We start from the raw sequence: 12,974 nt of genomic DNA on the forward strand, positions 1-12,974 counted from the left end.
GGATCCATGTTCTCATTCTGTTTACGCCAAATTCTGACTCTATCATCTGAATGTCTCAACAGAAATCGAGACTCATCAGACCAGGCAACATTCTTCCAGTCTTCAACTGTCCAATTTTGGTGAGCTCGTGCAAATTATAGCCTCTTTTTCCTATTTGTAGTGGAGATGAGTGGTACCCGGTGGGGTCTTCTGCTGTTGTAGCCCATCCGCCTCAAGGTTGTGCGTGTTGTGGTTTCACAAATGCTTTGCTGAATACCTCGGTTGTAACAAGTGGTTATTTCAGTCAAAGTTGCTCTTCTATCAGCTTGAATCAGTTGGCCCATTCTCCTCTGACCTCTAGCATCAACAAGGCATTTTCGCTCTCACAGGACTGCCGCAGACTGGATGTTTTTCCCTTTTCACACCATTCTTTGTAAACCCTAGAAATGGTTGTGCGTGAAAATCCCAGTAACTGAGCAGATTGTGAAATACTCAGACCGGCCCGTCTGGCACAACCAACCATGCCACGCTCGAAATTGCTTAAATCTCCTTTCTTTCCAATTCTGACATTCAGTTTGGAGTTCAGGAGATTGTCTTGACCAGGACCACACCCCTAAATGCATTGAAGCAACTGCCATGTGATTCGTTGATTACATAATTGCATTAATGAGAAATTGAACAGGTTTTCCTAATAATCCTTTAGGTGAATGTATAAGCATGGCACATCTTGCCATGGCAATATTTGCCCAATCTTCTTTGCAAAAGTGCTCCAAATCTGTCAGATTGGGAGGACATGTACCGTGCACAGCACTCTTCAGATCACCCCACAGATGTTCAACTGGATTCAGGTCTGGGCTCTGCCTGGGCCATTCCAAAACATTAATCTTCTTCTGGTGAAGCCATGCTTTTGTGGATTTGAATGTGTGCTTTGGGTCGTAGTCGTGCTGAAAGGTGAACTTCCTCTTCATCTTCAGCTTTCTAATGGACGCCTGAAGGTTTTGTGTCAAAATTGCCTGGTATTTGGAACTATTGATAATTCCCTCCACCCTGATTCCATCTTAAGAAATACAGCCCCAAAGTATGATGCTGCCACCACCATGCTTCACTGTTGGTATGGTGTTCTTTGGGTGATGTCCAGTGTTGTTTTTGCGGCAAACATGCCTTTTGGAATTATGGGCAAAAAGTTCAACCTTGGTTTCATCAGACCATAACACATTTTCCCACATCCTTTTGGGAAACTTAATGTTTGTTTTTGCAAACTTCAACCAGGCTTGGATATTTTTCTTTGTAAGAAAAGGCTTCCGTCTTGCCACCCTACCCTAAAGCCCATTCATATGAAGGATACAAGAGATTGTTGTCACATGTAGCACACAGCCAGTGCTTGCCAGAAATGTCTGCAGTTCCTTTAATGTTGCTGTAGGCCTCTTGGAAGCCTCCCTGACCAGTTTTCTTCTCATCTTTTCATCAGTTTTGGAGGGACGTCCAGTTTTTGGTAATATCTCTGTTGTGCCATATTTTCTCCCCTTGATTATGACTGTCTTCACTGTGTTCCATGGTATATCTAATGTTTTGGAAATTATTTTGTACCCTTCTCCTGACTGATATCTTTCAACAGTTAGATCCCTCTGATGCTTTGGAAGCTCTCTGCGGACCATGGGTTTTGCTCTAAGATGCAACCAAGAAAAAGTCAGGAAAATCCTATTAAAACAGCTGAACTTAATTTGTGATTAATCAGAGTCACTTTAAATGATGGCAGGTGTGTAATGACTTCTATTTAACATGAGTTTGAATATGATTGGTTAATTCTGAACACAGCCACATCCCCAGGTATAAGAGGGTGTACACACTTATGCAACCAGGTTATTATAAGATTTATATTTTTCATGTTTCCCCCTCAAAGATTTCAGTTTAATTGAATTGTTCACATTATAGGTCACATTAAAAGTGTAAAAAGTTCTGACTTGATTGATCTTTATCTCATTCTTTTACATCACAAAAACCTGGCCTTTTATCAGGGGTGTGTAGACTTTCTATATCCACTGTGTATATATATATACACACTGGTCAAAAAATAAATTAAGGGAACATGGTATAATCACAGTATAACACCAAGTCAATTAAACAGATATCTACAGTGGGGAGAACAAGTATTTGATAAACTGCCGATTTTGCAGGTTTTCCAATTTACAAAGCATGTAGAGGTCTGTAATTTTTATCATATGTACACTTCAATTGTGAGAGACAAAAATCCCGAAAATCACATAGTATGATTTTTAAATAATGAATTTGCATTTTATTGCATGACATAAGTATTTGATCACCTACCAACCAGTAAGAATTCCGGCTCTCACAGACCTGTTAGTTTTTCTTTAAGAAGCCTTCCTGTTCTCCCCTCATTACCTGTATTAACTGCACCTGTTTGAACTCGTTACTCGTTACACCTGTCCACACACTCTATCAAACAGACTCCAACCTTTCCACAATGGCCGAGACCAGAGAGCTGTATAAGGACATCAGGGATAAAATTGTAGACCTGCACCAGGCTGGGATGGGCTACAAGACAATAGCCAAGCAGCTTGGTGAGAAGGCAACAACTGTTGGCACAATTATTAGAAAATGGAAGAAGTTCAAGATGATGGTCAATCTCCCTCAGTCTGGGGCTCCATGCAAGATCTCACCTTTTGGGGCATCAATAATCATGAGGAAGGTGAGGGATCAGCCCAGAACTGCACGGCAGGACCTGGTCAATGACCTGAAGAGAGCTGGGACCACCGTCTCAAAGAAAACCATTAGTAACACACTACGCCATCATGGTTTAAAATCCTGCAGCGCACGCAAGGTCCCCCTGCTCAAGCCAGCGCATGTCCAGGCCCATCTGAAGCTTGCCAATGACCATCTGGATTATCCAGAGGAGGAATGGGAGAATGTCATGTGATCTGATGAGACAAAAATAGAACTTTTTGGTCTAAACTCCACTCGCCGTGTTTGGAGGAAGAAGAAGGATGAGTACAACCCCAAGAACACCATCCCAACCGTGAAGCATGGAGGTGGAAACATTCTTTGGGGATGCTTTTCTGCATAGGGGACAGGACGACTGCACCGTATTGAGGGGAGGATGGATGGGGCCATGTATCGCGAGATCTTGGCCAACAAACTCCTTCCCCAAGTGAGAGCATTGAAGATGGGTCGTGGCTGGGTCTTCCAGCATGACCACGACCAGAAACACATACGCCGTCTCATCAGGAGCATGCTCAGACGTTGTTGGGAGTGCAAACAGGCACGTGAGGGCCATACACACTACCGAGGCATGTAATGAGTTGCCGTGATAAAATTCACTCAATTTGGAAGAGCCTCTCCCATCTTCAACCGGTATCGGGTCGGAAGAGCCTGTGATTTCAATTGGTAAATTTGTTCTCAACAAATTACACAATGTATGGTAAAGATTTTGATCATTAATATACACTGATCAGCCATAACATTATGACCACCTGCCTAATATTGTGTAGGTCCCCCTTTTGCCGCCAAAACAGCCCTGACACGTCGAGGCATGGACTCCGCTACACCTCTGAAGGTGTGCAATGGTATCTGGCACCATCACCTAACCAGCAGATCCGTTAATCCTGTAAATTGCGTGGTGGGGCCTCCATGGACCGGACTTTTGTCCAGCACATCCAACATATGCTCGATTGGATTGAGATCTGGGTAATTTGGAGGCCAAGTCAACACCTCAAACCCGTTGTCATGTTCCTCAAACCATTTCTGAACCATTTTTGCTTTGTGGCAGGGTGGATTATCCTGCTGAAAGAGGCCAATGCCTTTAGGGATTACCATTGCCATGAAAGGGTGCACATGGTCTGCAACAATGCTTAGGTAGATGGTACATGTAACACATACCACCTACGCTGGTTTGCCTCCTTCCCAAAGTGCATCCTGGTGCCATGTGTTCTCCAAGTAAGCGTGCCATCCACATGATGTAAAAGGAAATGTGATTCATCAGACCAGGCCACCTTCCTTAATTGCTCTGGGGTCCGGTTCTGATGTTTACGTACCCATCTTTAGCGCTTTCAGCAGTGACAGGGGTCAGGATGGGCATTCTGACTGGTCTGCGGCTACGCAGCCCCATACGCAACAAACTGCGATGCACTGTGTGTTCTTTGCCCATTACATTTGCCCATTTTTCCTGCTTCTAACACATCAACTTTGAGGACAATGTTTACTTGCTGCCTAATATATCCCACCCACTGACAGGTGCCATGATAACGAGATTATCATTGTTACTCACTTCATCTGTTAGTGGTCATATGGTTATGCCTGATAAGAATATTTTTTTCATCGAGACCTGATGTGTGATTTAGGTGTTCATTTAATTTATTTGCGTAGTGTATAGTATATGTTTTTTTTTTCAGTTAACCAGGTTTTCCTAACAGAGAGAATTTTCTAATAAGTCAATGTTAAAAAATGTCATCCAGCTGCCCAACCATCTGACACACGGTTGAATTGGTACTAGATCCACTGTGACAACTACATCCATTTATTGTTAAGGTATTCCTCTTTAAGAGGATCTGTTGTTGAACTTTATTAGCTGTCCATCCAGTGTACATCTGTGCAAGTGACTGACATTGCACAAGAGGAAGAGGGTTCTTCCTCTTACTCTGCCCCAGAGGAGGAGTCTGTCCCTGCCCATGACCCTACCCCAGAGGAGGAGTCGGTCCTTACCCATGACCCCACCCCAGAGGAGGAGGAGTCTGTCCCTGCCCATGACTCCACCCCAGAGGAGTCTGTCCCTGTCCCTGCTGGCTTTGAGGAGTTTTTGGTGGGAGGCTCTGTACCCGCCAAATCACCATCAGATAATCCATTACACACAGGTACCAATTCTTTTTGTATGTCAAATGTATTAATACAACCAAAAATGAGTTTCCAAAAAAGTTAGGACGATGCGTAAAATTCTAGTAAAAACAGAATGCAATAATGTGCAAAGCATTTAGCCCTATATTTAATTCTATTCTATTGAAAATAGTATCAAGACAACATATAAAATGTTGAAATTGAGAATTTTTATTGTTTTTGGGAATATACATGTCCATTATGAATATGATGCCAGCAACAGGTTTCAAAAACATTGGAAGAGGGACCAATTGTTGTAGTTTTGAAGGTGGAATGTTTTCCCATTCTTGCTTGATATATGTTTGCAGCTGTTCATCAGTTTGGGGAGTCCTTTGTCATATTTTTCAGTACATAATGCGCCAAGTGTTTTCAATAGGGGACAGGTCTGGACTGCAGACAGGCCAGTTTAGTAGCTGGTCTCTTTTACTACAAAGCTGTGCTGTTCTGAAACATGCAGAATGTGGTCTTCCCTGAAAAAGGCGTTGTCTGGATGGCAGCGTATGTTGCCCCAAAACCTAGTAATTGTTGCCTAATAATTGTGCACATTTATGTATTCCCCAGAGAAAGATCAAAATAATTTTTTTCTTTGTTAAACATTAAGGTTTGAGGTTTAATAGTATTTTGGATTGACTGAGAGCATTGTGTTTGTTCAACAATAAAATAAATCTTGAGGAATATGATTTGCCTAATAAATGTGCATGCAATGTATATGCAGGGCCCAGTTCTAAAACAGACCTTGGTCTTAGTCTGTGTTCCTTGTTGAAATAATATATAGTAATTAATAATAATAATAAATATAGGTATAGTAATAAATAATAATAATAAATATAGGTATAGTAATAAATAATAATAATAATAAATATAGGTATAGTAATAATACAAATAATACGTTTGAGGATGTGGGTATTCAGGGGCTGGTGGTTGTTCTGCAGGGTGGACTGAAGGAGGTTCATAGACTGATGGTTGTTCTGCAGGGCAGACTGAAGGAGGTTCATAGACTGGTGGTTGTTCTGCAGGGTGGACTGAAGGAAGTTCATAGACTGGTGGTTGTTCTGCAGGGCGGACTGAAGAAAGTTCATAAACTGGTGGTTGTTCTGCAGGGCTGACTGAAGAAGGTTCATAGACTGGTGGTTGTTCTGCAGGGCGGACTGAAGGAGGTTCATAGACTGGTGGTTGTTCTGCAGGGCGGACTGAAGGAAGTTCATAGACTGGTGGTTTTTCTGCAGGGCGGACTGAAGGAGGTTCATAGACTGGTGTTTTTTCTGCAGGGCGGACTGAAAGAGGTTCATAGACTGGTGGTTGTTCTGCAGGGCTGACTGAAGGAGGTTCATAGACTGGTGGTTGTTCTGCAGGGTGGACTGAAGGAGGTTCATAGACTGGTGGTTGTTCTGCAGGGCGGACTGAAGGAGTTTCATAGACTGGTGGTTCATGAGGTTCATGGCCCCACAGCATAGAGAAAACATTGTGCAGCACTATTTGAAACTATTAACATATACAAGTTGAATACTTTTGCAAGGCAGTGTAAAAATCTTAACCATCCATAGTCGACATCCGCGATACCGCGGACAGTGCTCATTTGCAAAAATATTTCGAAAAATAGTTTCGCCATAATCGTCCGATTCCAATGGTATATTATTTGTAGCCACTTTCCTGAAGCGTTCCGTGTATATTTGGGGTTGTCCGTGTATAATATGGGTTGTATAGTTGTATAGTTTGGGTTGCTATGAGAACTTTTCACCAGGCAACGACATTGCCAATGCATCTTAGTAAGGCTCATGTGTACACTAGAATAAATATTACAAGCGTGTACATCACTATATATGATGTTTTGAACCATAAAACATTGTTTGTATTATATATAAGATATAAAAATAAATATTTAGTCAAAATAGTATGGGGATGTTCTTGAGTTTTTGGGAAGAAGTTGGTAATTTTTCTGAGTCTATAAAATATATAAGTCCAAACGTAACTAGCGATCTAGTTTTGTGTCATTACACCTAAAGGAACCGTTATATTGATTTATAATCTTTCATTTTATAGTGTTTCATTTCTAGGTTGAAGAACCAAATTTTTTGGGGGTGCCTATATTTTTTACCTTCTATTATATAATTATTTCATTATTTTCAACCCAATTACAGTGTAATTTGATAGTAAAGGCATGAAAGTATGAGAAAATACCATTGACACAAAATCTCGATGCTGAATGGCAGAAATGTTTTCCGAAATATTTTTTTTGCCTTTCAAACAGATTAGTTTTATAAATAGTGACCCAGAAGTCTGTTTTTATGTGTTTTTATTGTAGCCAGAGGGGTTGGTATTACCAGGATACATCATAATAGGTTGTATCTGTTACAGAAATGAATCTAGGACCCAAAATGTGCCAGTAGTGAAATCCGGCCGAAAGCCCCATAGGCTACCAAGGGTTAAACAACCAGGTATTTTAAAAATACAAATTCTTTCCTCGTCCCTGTGTCCTGTTCTGCAGGGAAGTCTTCTTTCAGTCCTGACCATAAGCTCCTCGACTATGGTCAGTCTAACCCTGCCGATGCAGACCTGTACAGCACCCGATGATGATGGGGAGAAAAGAGGAGAAGAGAGAACAGGAGGTGTAATGTCTCAATAATCAAATGATCCAGACAGACATGGCCTTGCCATGCAAAGGCATTAAGATAAATATTTTTTATAAACATTTACTCTTTGTTTGTCTTGGTTTTAAATGCAACTTTCAACAGTCTAAAGGTCCTTTCTCACAAATACTGTTTTTGTTCAGAATAATGGAAAAATTATTATAATTTAAGATTATCTGCTTTGTACAGCTAGACAGATAGTTAACAGCAATGAAGAGAAACTCCAGAAGTCTTGTTGAGGATTGTTGTTTTATATTTTGTTCTCTTTTCTTCCTCAGTTTTATTTCTTTAGTTTTCCTCCATTTAAGTCTGTAAGACTGAAAGAATAAACAGAAAATAAACATTACAAAAGTGTAACGTCTGTTGTGTCTTTTATACAATCAAGTATAAAGTTACTCAATAACTCAGAAAAGCAGTATTCTCTATAACAACACTTTTACACAAACTACAGATTTCTTAATGTATATAAATTAAACATTCTCAGTATCATCGAACTATGCTACACTGTTACATGCATAATCTATATGAATTAACAGATGTAAACAAACCAACTAATTTATCTGAGACGAAGTGCCGAGGCTCGTTGCTAGGCAGATAATCAGTGCGTCAGAAAAAACGATAGACTTCAATCGAGAGCATACGCGAGAAAACTGATAGTCAAGAACGTAATAAAACACATTACTGAATGTAAACATACATCATACAAAACCACAATTATTATGTGTTATTACTTACAGACAAAGATCTGACTAAGCTCTGTAATGAAACAGACTCGCGAATCACCTCAGCGCTTCCGCTCGAAGAGTACGTCACTGAAATGGGTCCGACCAAGAAACAAAACTAAACGCCAAGGGCGGAACAGTGTTGTTTTTTCTCTATTGAACATGACACACAGCTTGTATTTCAGTGGTCCACAGTGTATGATTAACCACAGGAAAAGGTTAATTTTACTATGTCTTTATTTTTTTAATTATCTACAGTGTCTAGTTGATGTGTGTTTTAATTTTCACAAATAAAATAATCAGTCCAATCGCCAGTCCAAGGTGATCTTTTGGGTGTTGTTGACAATGTGCTTTTTTAAGGGTGATAAGTTGTGGAGGCTGTTTTTAGTTGATGTAGAAAGAGTCAAACAGTGGATTTGCAGTGTAGTAGTGACCTGGGTTGCTTATCACCGAGCTCATTACAGGCAAACTAGGTGGCGCTGTGTAAAATGTTTTTTATGAAATGGTCAGTTTGTTGAGGGAGCTAACAATCCTGAGGTGAGGGATTCATTTCAAATTTGTATGGGTTATAGTAAATATTTAATTTTGTATTCTGTAAGTTTGTATGTTTAGTTCATCCCCATTTAGTAACTTTTTTCTAAGTTGAAGGAAATCGCTGTAGTTTCAGTATATTTCTCAGATCATGTGGTCAAGCCATATGGTTGTCAGCTGAGGCTGGTTGTCAGGTTGGTTTGTGGGCTGGTTGTCATAGTGAACACGCTAACTATTGACATGTGAGATTTTACAAGATAATAACAAAATAACCTGTTCAGTGATCCAACTGGTCAAACTGTTCAGTGATCCAACTGGTCAAACTGTTCAGTGAATTATACTACAGAATTGGTTTGTTTTAAATGGTTAATTAATTTTAAAAATACAAGAATGTGTTTGTATTGAAGGTCTCAACATGTGTGATAAGTAGCCTATATCGTTTATAGTATGTTTCAATAATAGCCTAATTAAGTTTTCAGTCATCTGGGAGGATCGCGCATTCATCCATTGATGTCATGCATTCAGTGATTGGTGCCTGGGTACCATTTGGGTACTAACGCTAAGTGGCATGGGCTGTTGGCAGATTAAGTTGGGAAAACAGGGTAAAAAAACATGTTAATAGTCTCTAAATGGTTTTCTGTTCATCAGTTTGTAAAAACATTTTGTGACAAATGCTGATGTAAAAAGGGCTTTATAAATCAATTTGATTGATTGATTGAGTTTAGAATTATTCTAATGAACAGTCTACATACAACGTGGATGATCATTATTTTACCGAACAGTCTGCATACAACATGGATGATAATTTTTTTTCCCGAACAGTCTGCATACAACGTGGATGATCATTATTTTACTGAACAGTCTACATACAACGTGGATGGTGTCCAGCCTTAAGCGGGATCAGTGAGTCGATATGACACAACATGAAGAATACGGGTGGCAATGATTTAATGTCACTTCAGATTTCTATGTTTGTGTGTGCTAAACTTGTTCACAGTGTTCAGATAGGTTATGAAATGTTGTATAGAGGTTAAAGTAGGTGGAGGTTCTACACTAGATGGGTTATGAAATGTTGAATGGAGGTCAAAGGGAGGGAATGTTCTCTGCTCCCAAAAACACCATATTCTAAAAGCCACTCTTACAGCTCCTTTTCAGTCTCTACTTCATCAATGTCCCCTAGATTGTACCCTTATTTTATTGCAATATTGTAGCTTTGTCTCTTCATCCTGTCCTCTTTTCATCTTGTCCCCTTTTCATCATGTCCTCTCCTGTCTTTGTCCTGTGCTTTTTATTCGTCCTGTCCTCTCTTCATCCTGTGATCTCCTCTAGGTGTGGTCTGGGACAGTCAGCAGAGCTTCTCTTGGCGCTCTGTCCACATCAACATTCTGAACAGATGGATAGAGACATGGGGTGAGATGCTGTGTGTATATGCCTATGTCTGTGTGTACCTTTTAGATAATTTTAGTGAGTTTTGTGTCAGGGCAGAGTTTGGGGTAGGGACATCACTTTCATATGATCTACTGATGAGGTGTTTGAAGGTTCAAGAAGGAGCATGTTCCACCTATAGACGTATACACCATCTCATACATAGTGGTATACACATTTGGTCATTTATATAGCTCATTAAAGTCCCTTTTCACCTGCCATAGTGTGTGTGGGTGTGGGCTCACCACTGGTTTGTCTCTGTGTGTATTGACTGCTTCAATGTTGAGGAAGATAGACTCAACCCTACAGCCTAGGAAAAGAGTGAGACAAAGGAAGTCAGAGAATGAGATAAAATAAATATATAAATGGGAGAATAAGATGCAGAGACTGTATCCAGGGCTACAGCCTGAGTTGGGGAAACAGTTGGATCATTGAACAGGTTACAAACAAACAATAACTGTAATCCATTATGTTACCAACAAAAATATTGTAATTGGATTACAGATGCTTTTGGATTACTTCAGTTGAAAAAGAATAGGTGCGCGAAATAATTATGACAGGTTGCATACTTGATTTTTTTATTTAATGTTTTAAAAACATCATTATTTAAACCAACAGTTGAGCGTCTCAGTTGTGTGTGTGAGATCATCATGAGCGAAATGGTGGACACACATAACCAGTTTAGTGACTGAAGAAGTTTAATTAGTACAGAGTGTATCTACGATAATATTAGCCAACCCATTTAAATTTGATTTAGTTATCTATTCGACAAAAATACTTTCAATTGGAGTAGGGCAATGTGTGGCAAGCTGCAAGCAATCGAAAATCTGAGACATTCACTATCACCGGTGCCTGTGTGCAGGCACCTTTATTTGTCAAATGCACCGAACATCACAGCCAAGAGTTGAGGTGAACAACTCAGACAGGAAATGTTTTTGAAGATTAGGCAACTATTTGTTAGATCAATCAATCAATCAAATGTATTTATAAAGCCCATTTTACAACAGCAGTTGTCACAAAGTGCTTTACAGAGACACCTGGCCTTAAACCCCAAGGAGCAAACAGTAGTGTTGAATTTCAGTGGCTAGGAAAAACTCCCTAAGAAGGTCGAATTTTAGGAAGAAACCTAGAGAGGACCCAGGCTCAGAGGGGTGACCAGTCCTCTTCTGGCTGTGCCGGGTGAGATATTAAGAGTCCAATTGGAATAATAAATACATTTCTCTGGGCTAAATCCAGAGTCTATTTGATTTTAGACTAGGTCAGAAGTATGACCAGTTGGACAAAGACAGGGACAGCAATGGGCCCCCCAAACCAGATAATCCGCAGGTGTGGACCAGGACCTCATCTCCTCCTAAAATGTAAAACTGGAGGAGACTGAGAAAAGTTAGAAGTGCATTCTTCATATCCCCCAGCACAATAATATAGCAGCGTAACACCTTGGAACTGAGACGGGGGGGTCCGGTGACATTGTGGCCCTATCCGGGGGAGGCCCCGGACAGGGCCCAACAGGCAGGAAATCAATCCACCCACATTGCCAGGCATCAACCAAAGGGACACCCACCAACCGCAAACCCCCTGAATGAGGGCCGAGTATTGCTAGCGGCGTACAACCCAATTGCACAAGTGTGCAACAGAGTCAACAACAAGCCAGTGACTCTTCCCCCGAAAGGCATTGGAGGGAGGGCATCCCAGTGGCGACGAGGGCCCACCTGGCAAGACAGCAAGGGTGGACAGTATCAAGCCTACTGGTCACCTTCCCGCCCCCGGGCCAGGCTACACCTAATTATAAACCGTGCTGTAGAGATGAGTTTTTAGTAGACACTTGAAAGTTTGCACTGAGTTTGCATTTCTAACCTTAATTGGCAGATCATTCCACAGGAGTGGAGCTCTATGAGAAAAGGCCCTGCCGCCAGCTGTTTGTTTAGAAATTCTAGGTACAATTAAAAGGCCTGCATCTTGCGATCTAAGGTTACGTGTAGGTATGTATGGCTGGATCATTTCAGCAAGGTAAGTAGGAGCAAGTCCATGTATTGATTTATAGGTTAAGAGTAAAACCTTAAAATCAGCCCTAACCCTAACTGGCAGCCAGTATAAGGACGCTAGTATGTGTTCAAATTTTGTTGTTCTAGTTAGGATTCTATTAGCCGTGTGCAGCACTAATTGAAGTTTATTTATTAATTTGTCCGGATAACCAGAGAGAAGAGCATTGCAGTAATCTAGTCTAGAAGTAACGAAGCATGGATTCATTTTTCTGCATCAGTTTTTGATAGAAAGTTTCTAATTTTTGCAATGTTTCGAAGATGAAAATAAGCAACTCTCGAGACATATTTTATATGTTCTTCAAAGGAGAGGTCAGGGTCAAGGGAAACGCCAAGGTTTTTTACAGCCGTCGAGGTTCACAGTGAGATCTGCTAACAACGCTCTTTGTTTTTTGGGTCCTAAAACTAGCATTTCTGTTTTATTTGAGTTTAAGAGCAAGAAATTCTCTGTCATCCACTTCCTAATATCTGAAACGCATGCTTCCAAAGTAGCTAATTTAGGGGCTTCTCCATGCTTCATTGAAATATATAACTGTGTCATCAGCATTACAGTGAAAATTAATATTGTGATTTCGGATTACATCGCCCAGAGGGAGCATATATAGTGAGAACAATAATGGGCCCAGAACCGAGCCTTGAGGAACACCAAAGCATACCTTTGACTTGTCAGAGGATATGCCATCCACACTAACGAACTGATATCTTTCAGATAACTAAGATTTAAACCAGGCTAGAACATGTCCACGTAGCCCAATATGGGTTTCCAG

General features: G+C 40.6%; 2 protein-coding genes across 7 annotated transcripts in view; one reads left to right on the plus strand and one right to left on the minus strand.

Annotated features, from left to right (window-relative positions):
* Positions 1 to 7,841, plus strand: part of LOC105030208 (MICOS complex subunit MIC27) — a 55,146-nt gene extending 47,305 nt beyond the window's left edge. Inside the window, exons 8-9 of one of the 2 annotated variants that reach the window (XM_020046042.3) lie at positions 4,562 to 4,844; positions 7,349 to 7,841. In XM_020046042.3, the coding sequence (XP_019901601.3) occupies positions 4,562 to 4,844; positions 7,349 to 7,434 (369 nt within the window). In that variant the 3' untranslated portion in view covers positions 7,435 to 7,841. The remainder of the gene's footprint in view (positions 1 to 4,561; positions 4,845 to 7,348) is intronic. The other variant, XM_020046043.3, reaches the window with a different exon arrangement.
* Positions 7,247 to 12,974, minus strand: part of LOC105030209 (6-phosphofructo-2-kinase/fructose-2,6-bisphosphatase) — a 67,106-nt gene continuing 61,378 nt past the window's right edge. For 4 of the 5 annotated variants that reach the window (XM_010903924.3, XM_020046040.2, XM_010903925.3 and 1 more), the window contains 2 exons: positions 10,414 to 10,478; positions 9,670 to 10,128 (listed from right to left, as the gene is read on the minus strand). In XM_010903924.3, the coding sequence (XP_010902226.1) occupies positions 10,069 to 10,128; positions 10,414 to 10,478 (125 nt within the window). In that variant the 3' untranslated portion in view covers positions 9,670 to 10,068. Of the gene's footprint in view, positions 7,417 to 9,669; positions 10,129 to 10,413; positions 10,479 to 12,974 lie in introns of those variants that run through there. The other variant, XR_002196702.2, reaches the window with a different exon arrangement.

Source organism: Esox lucius, chromosome 4 (assembly GCF_011004845.1).
Source record: "Esox lucius isolate fEsoLuc1 chromosome 4, fEsoLuc1.pri, whole genome shotgun sequence".
Lineage (NCBI taxonomy): Eukaryota > Metazoa > Chordata > Actinopteri > Esociformes > Esocidae > Esox > Esox lucius.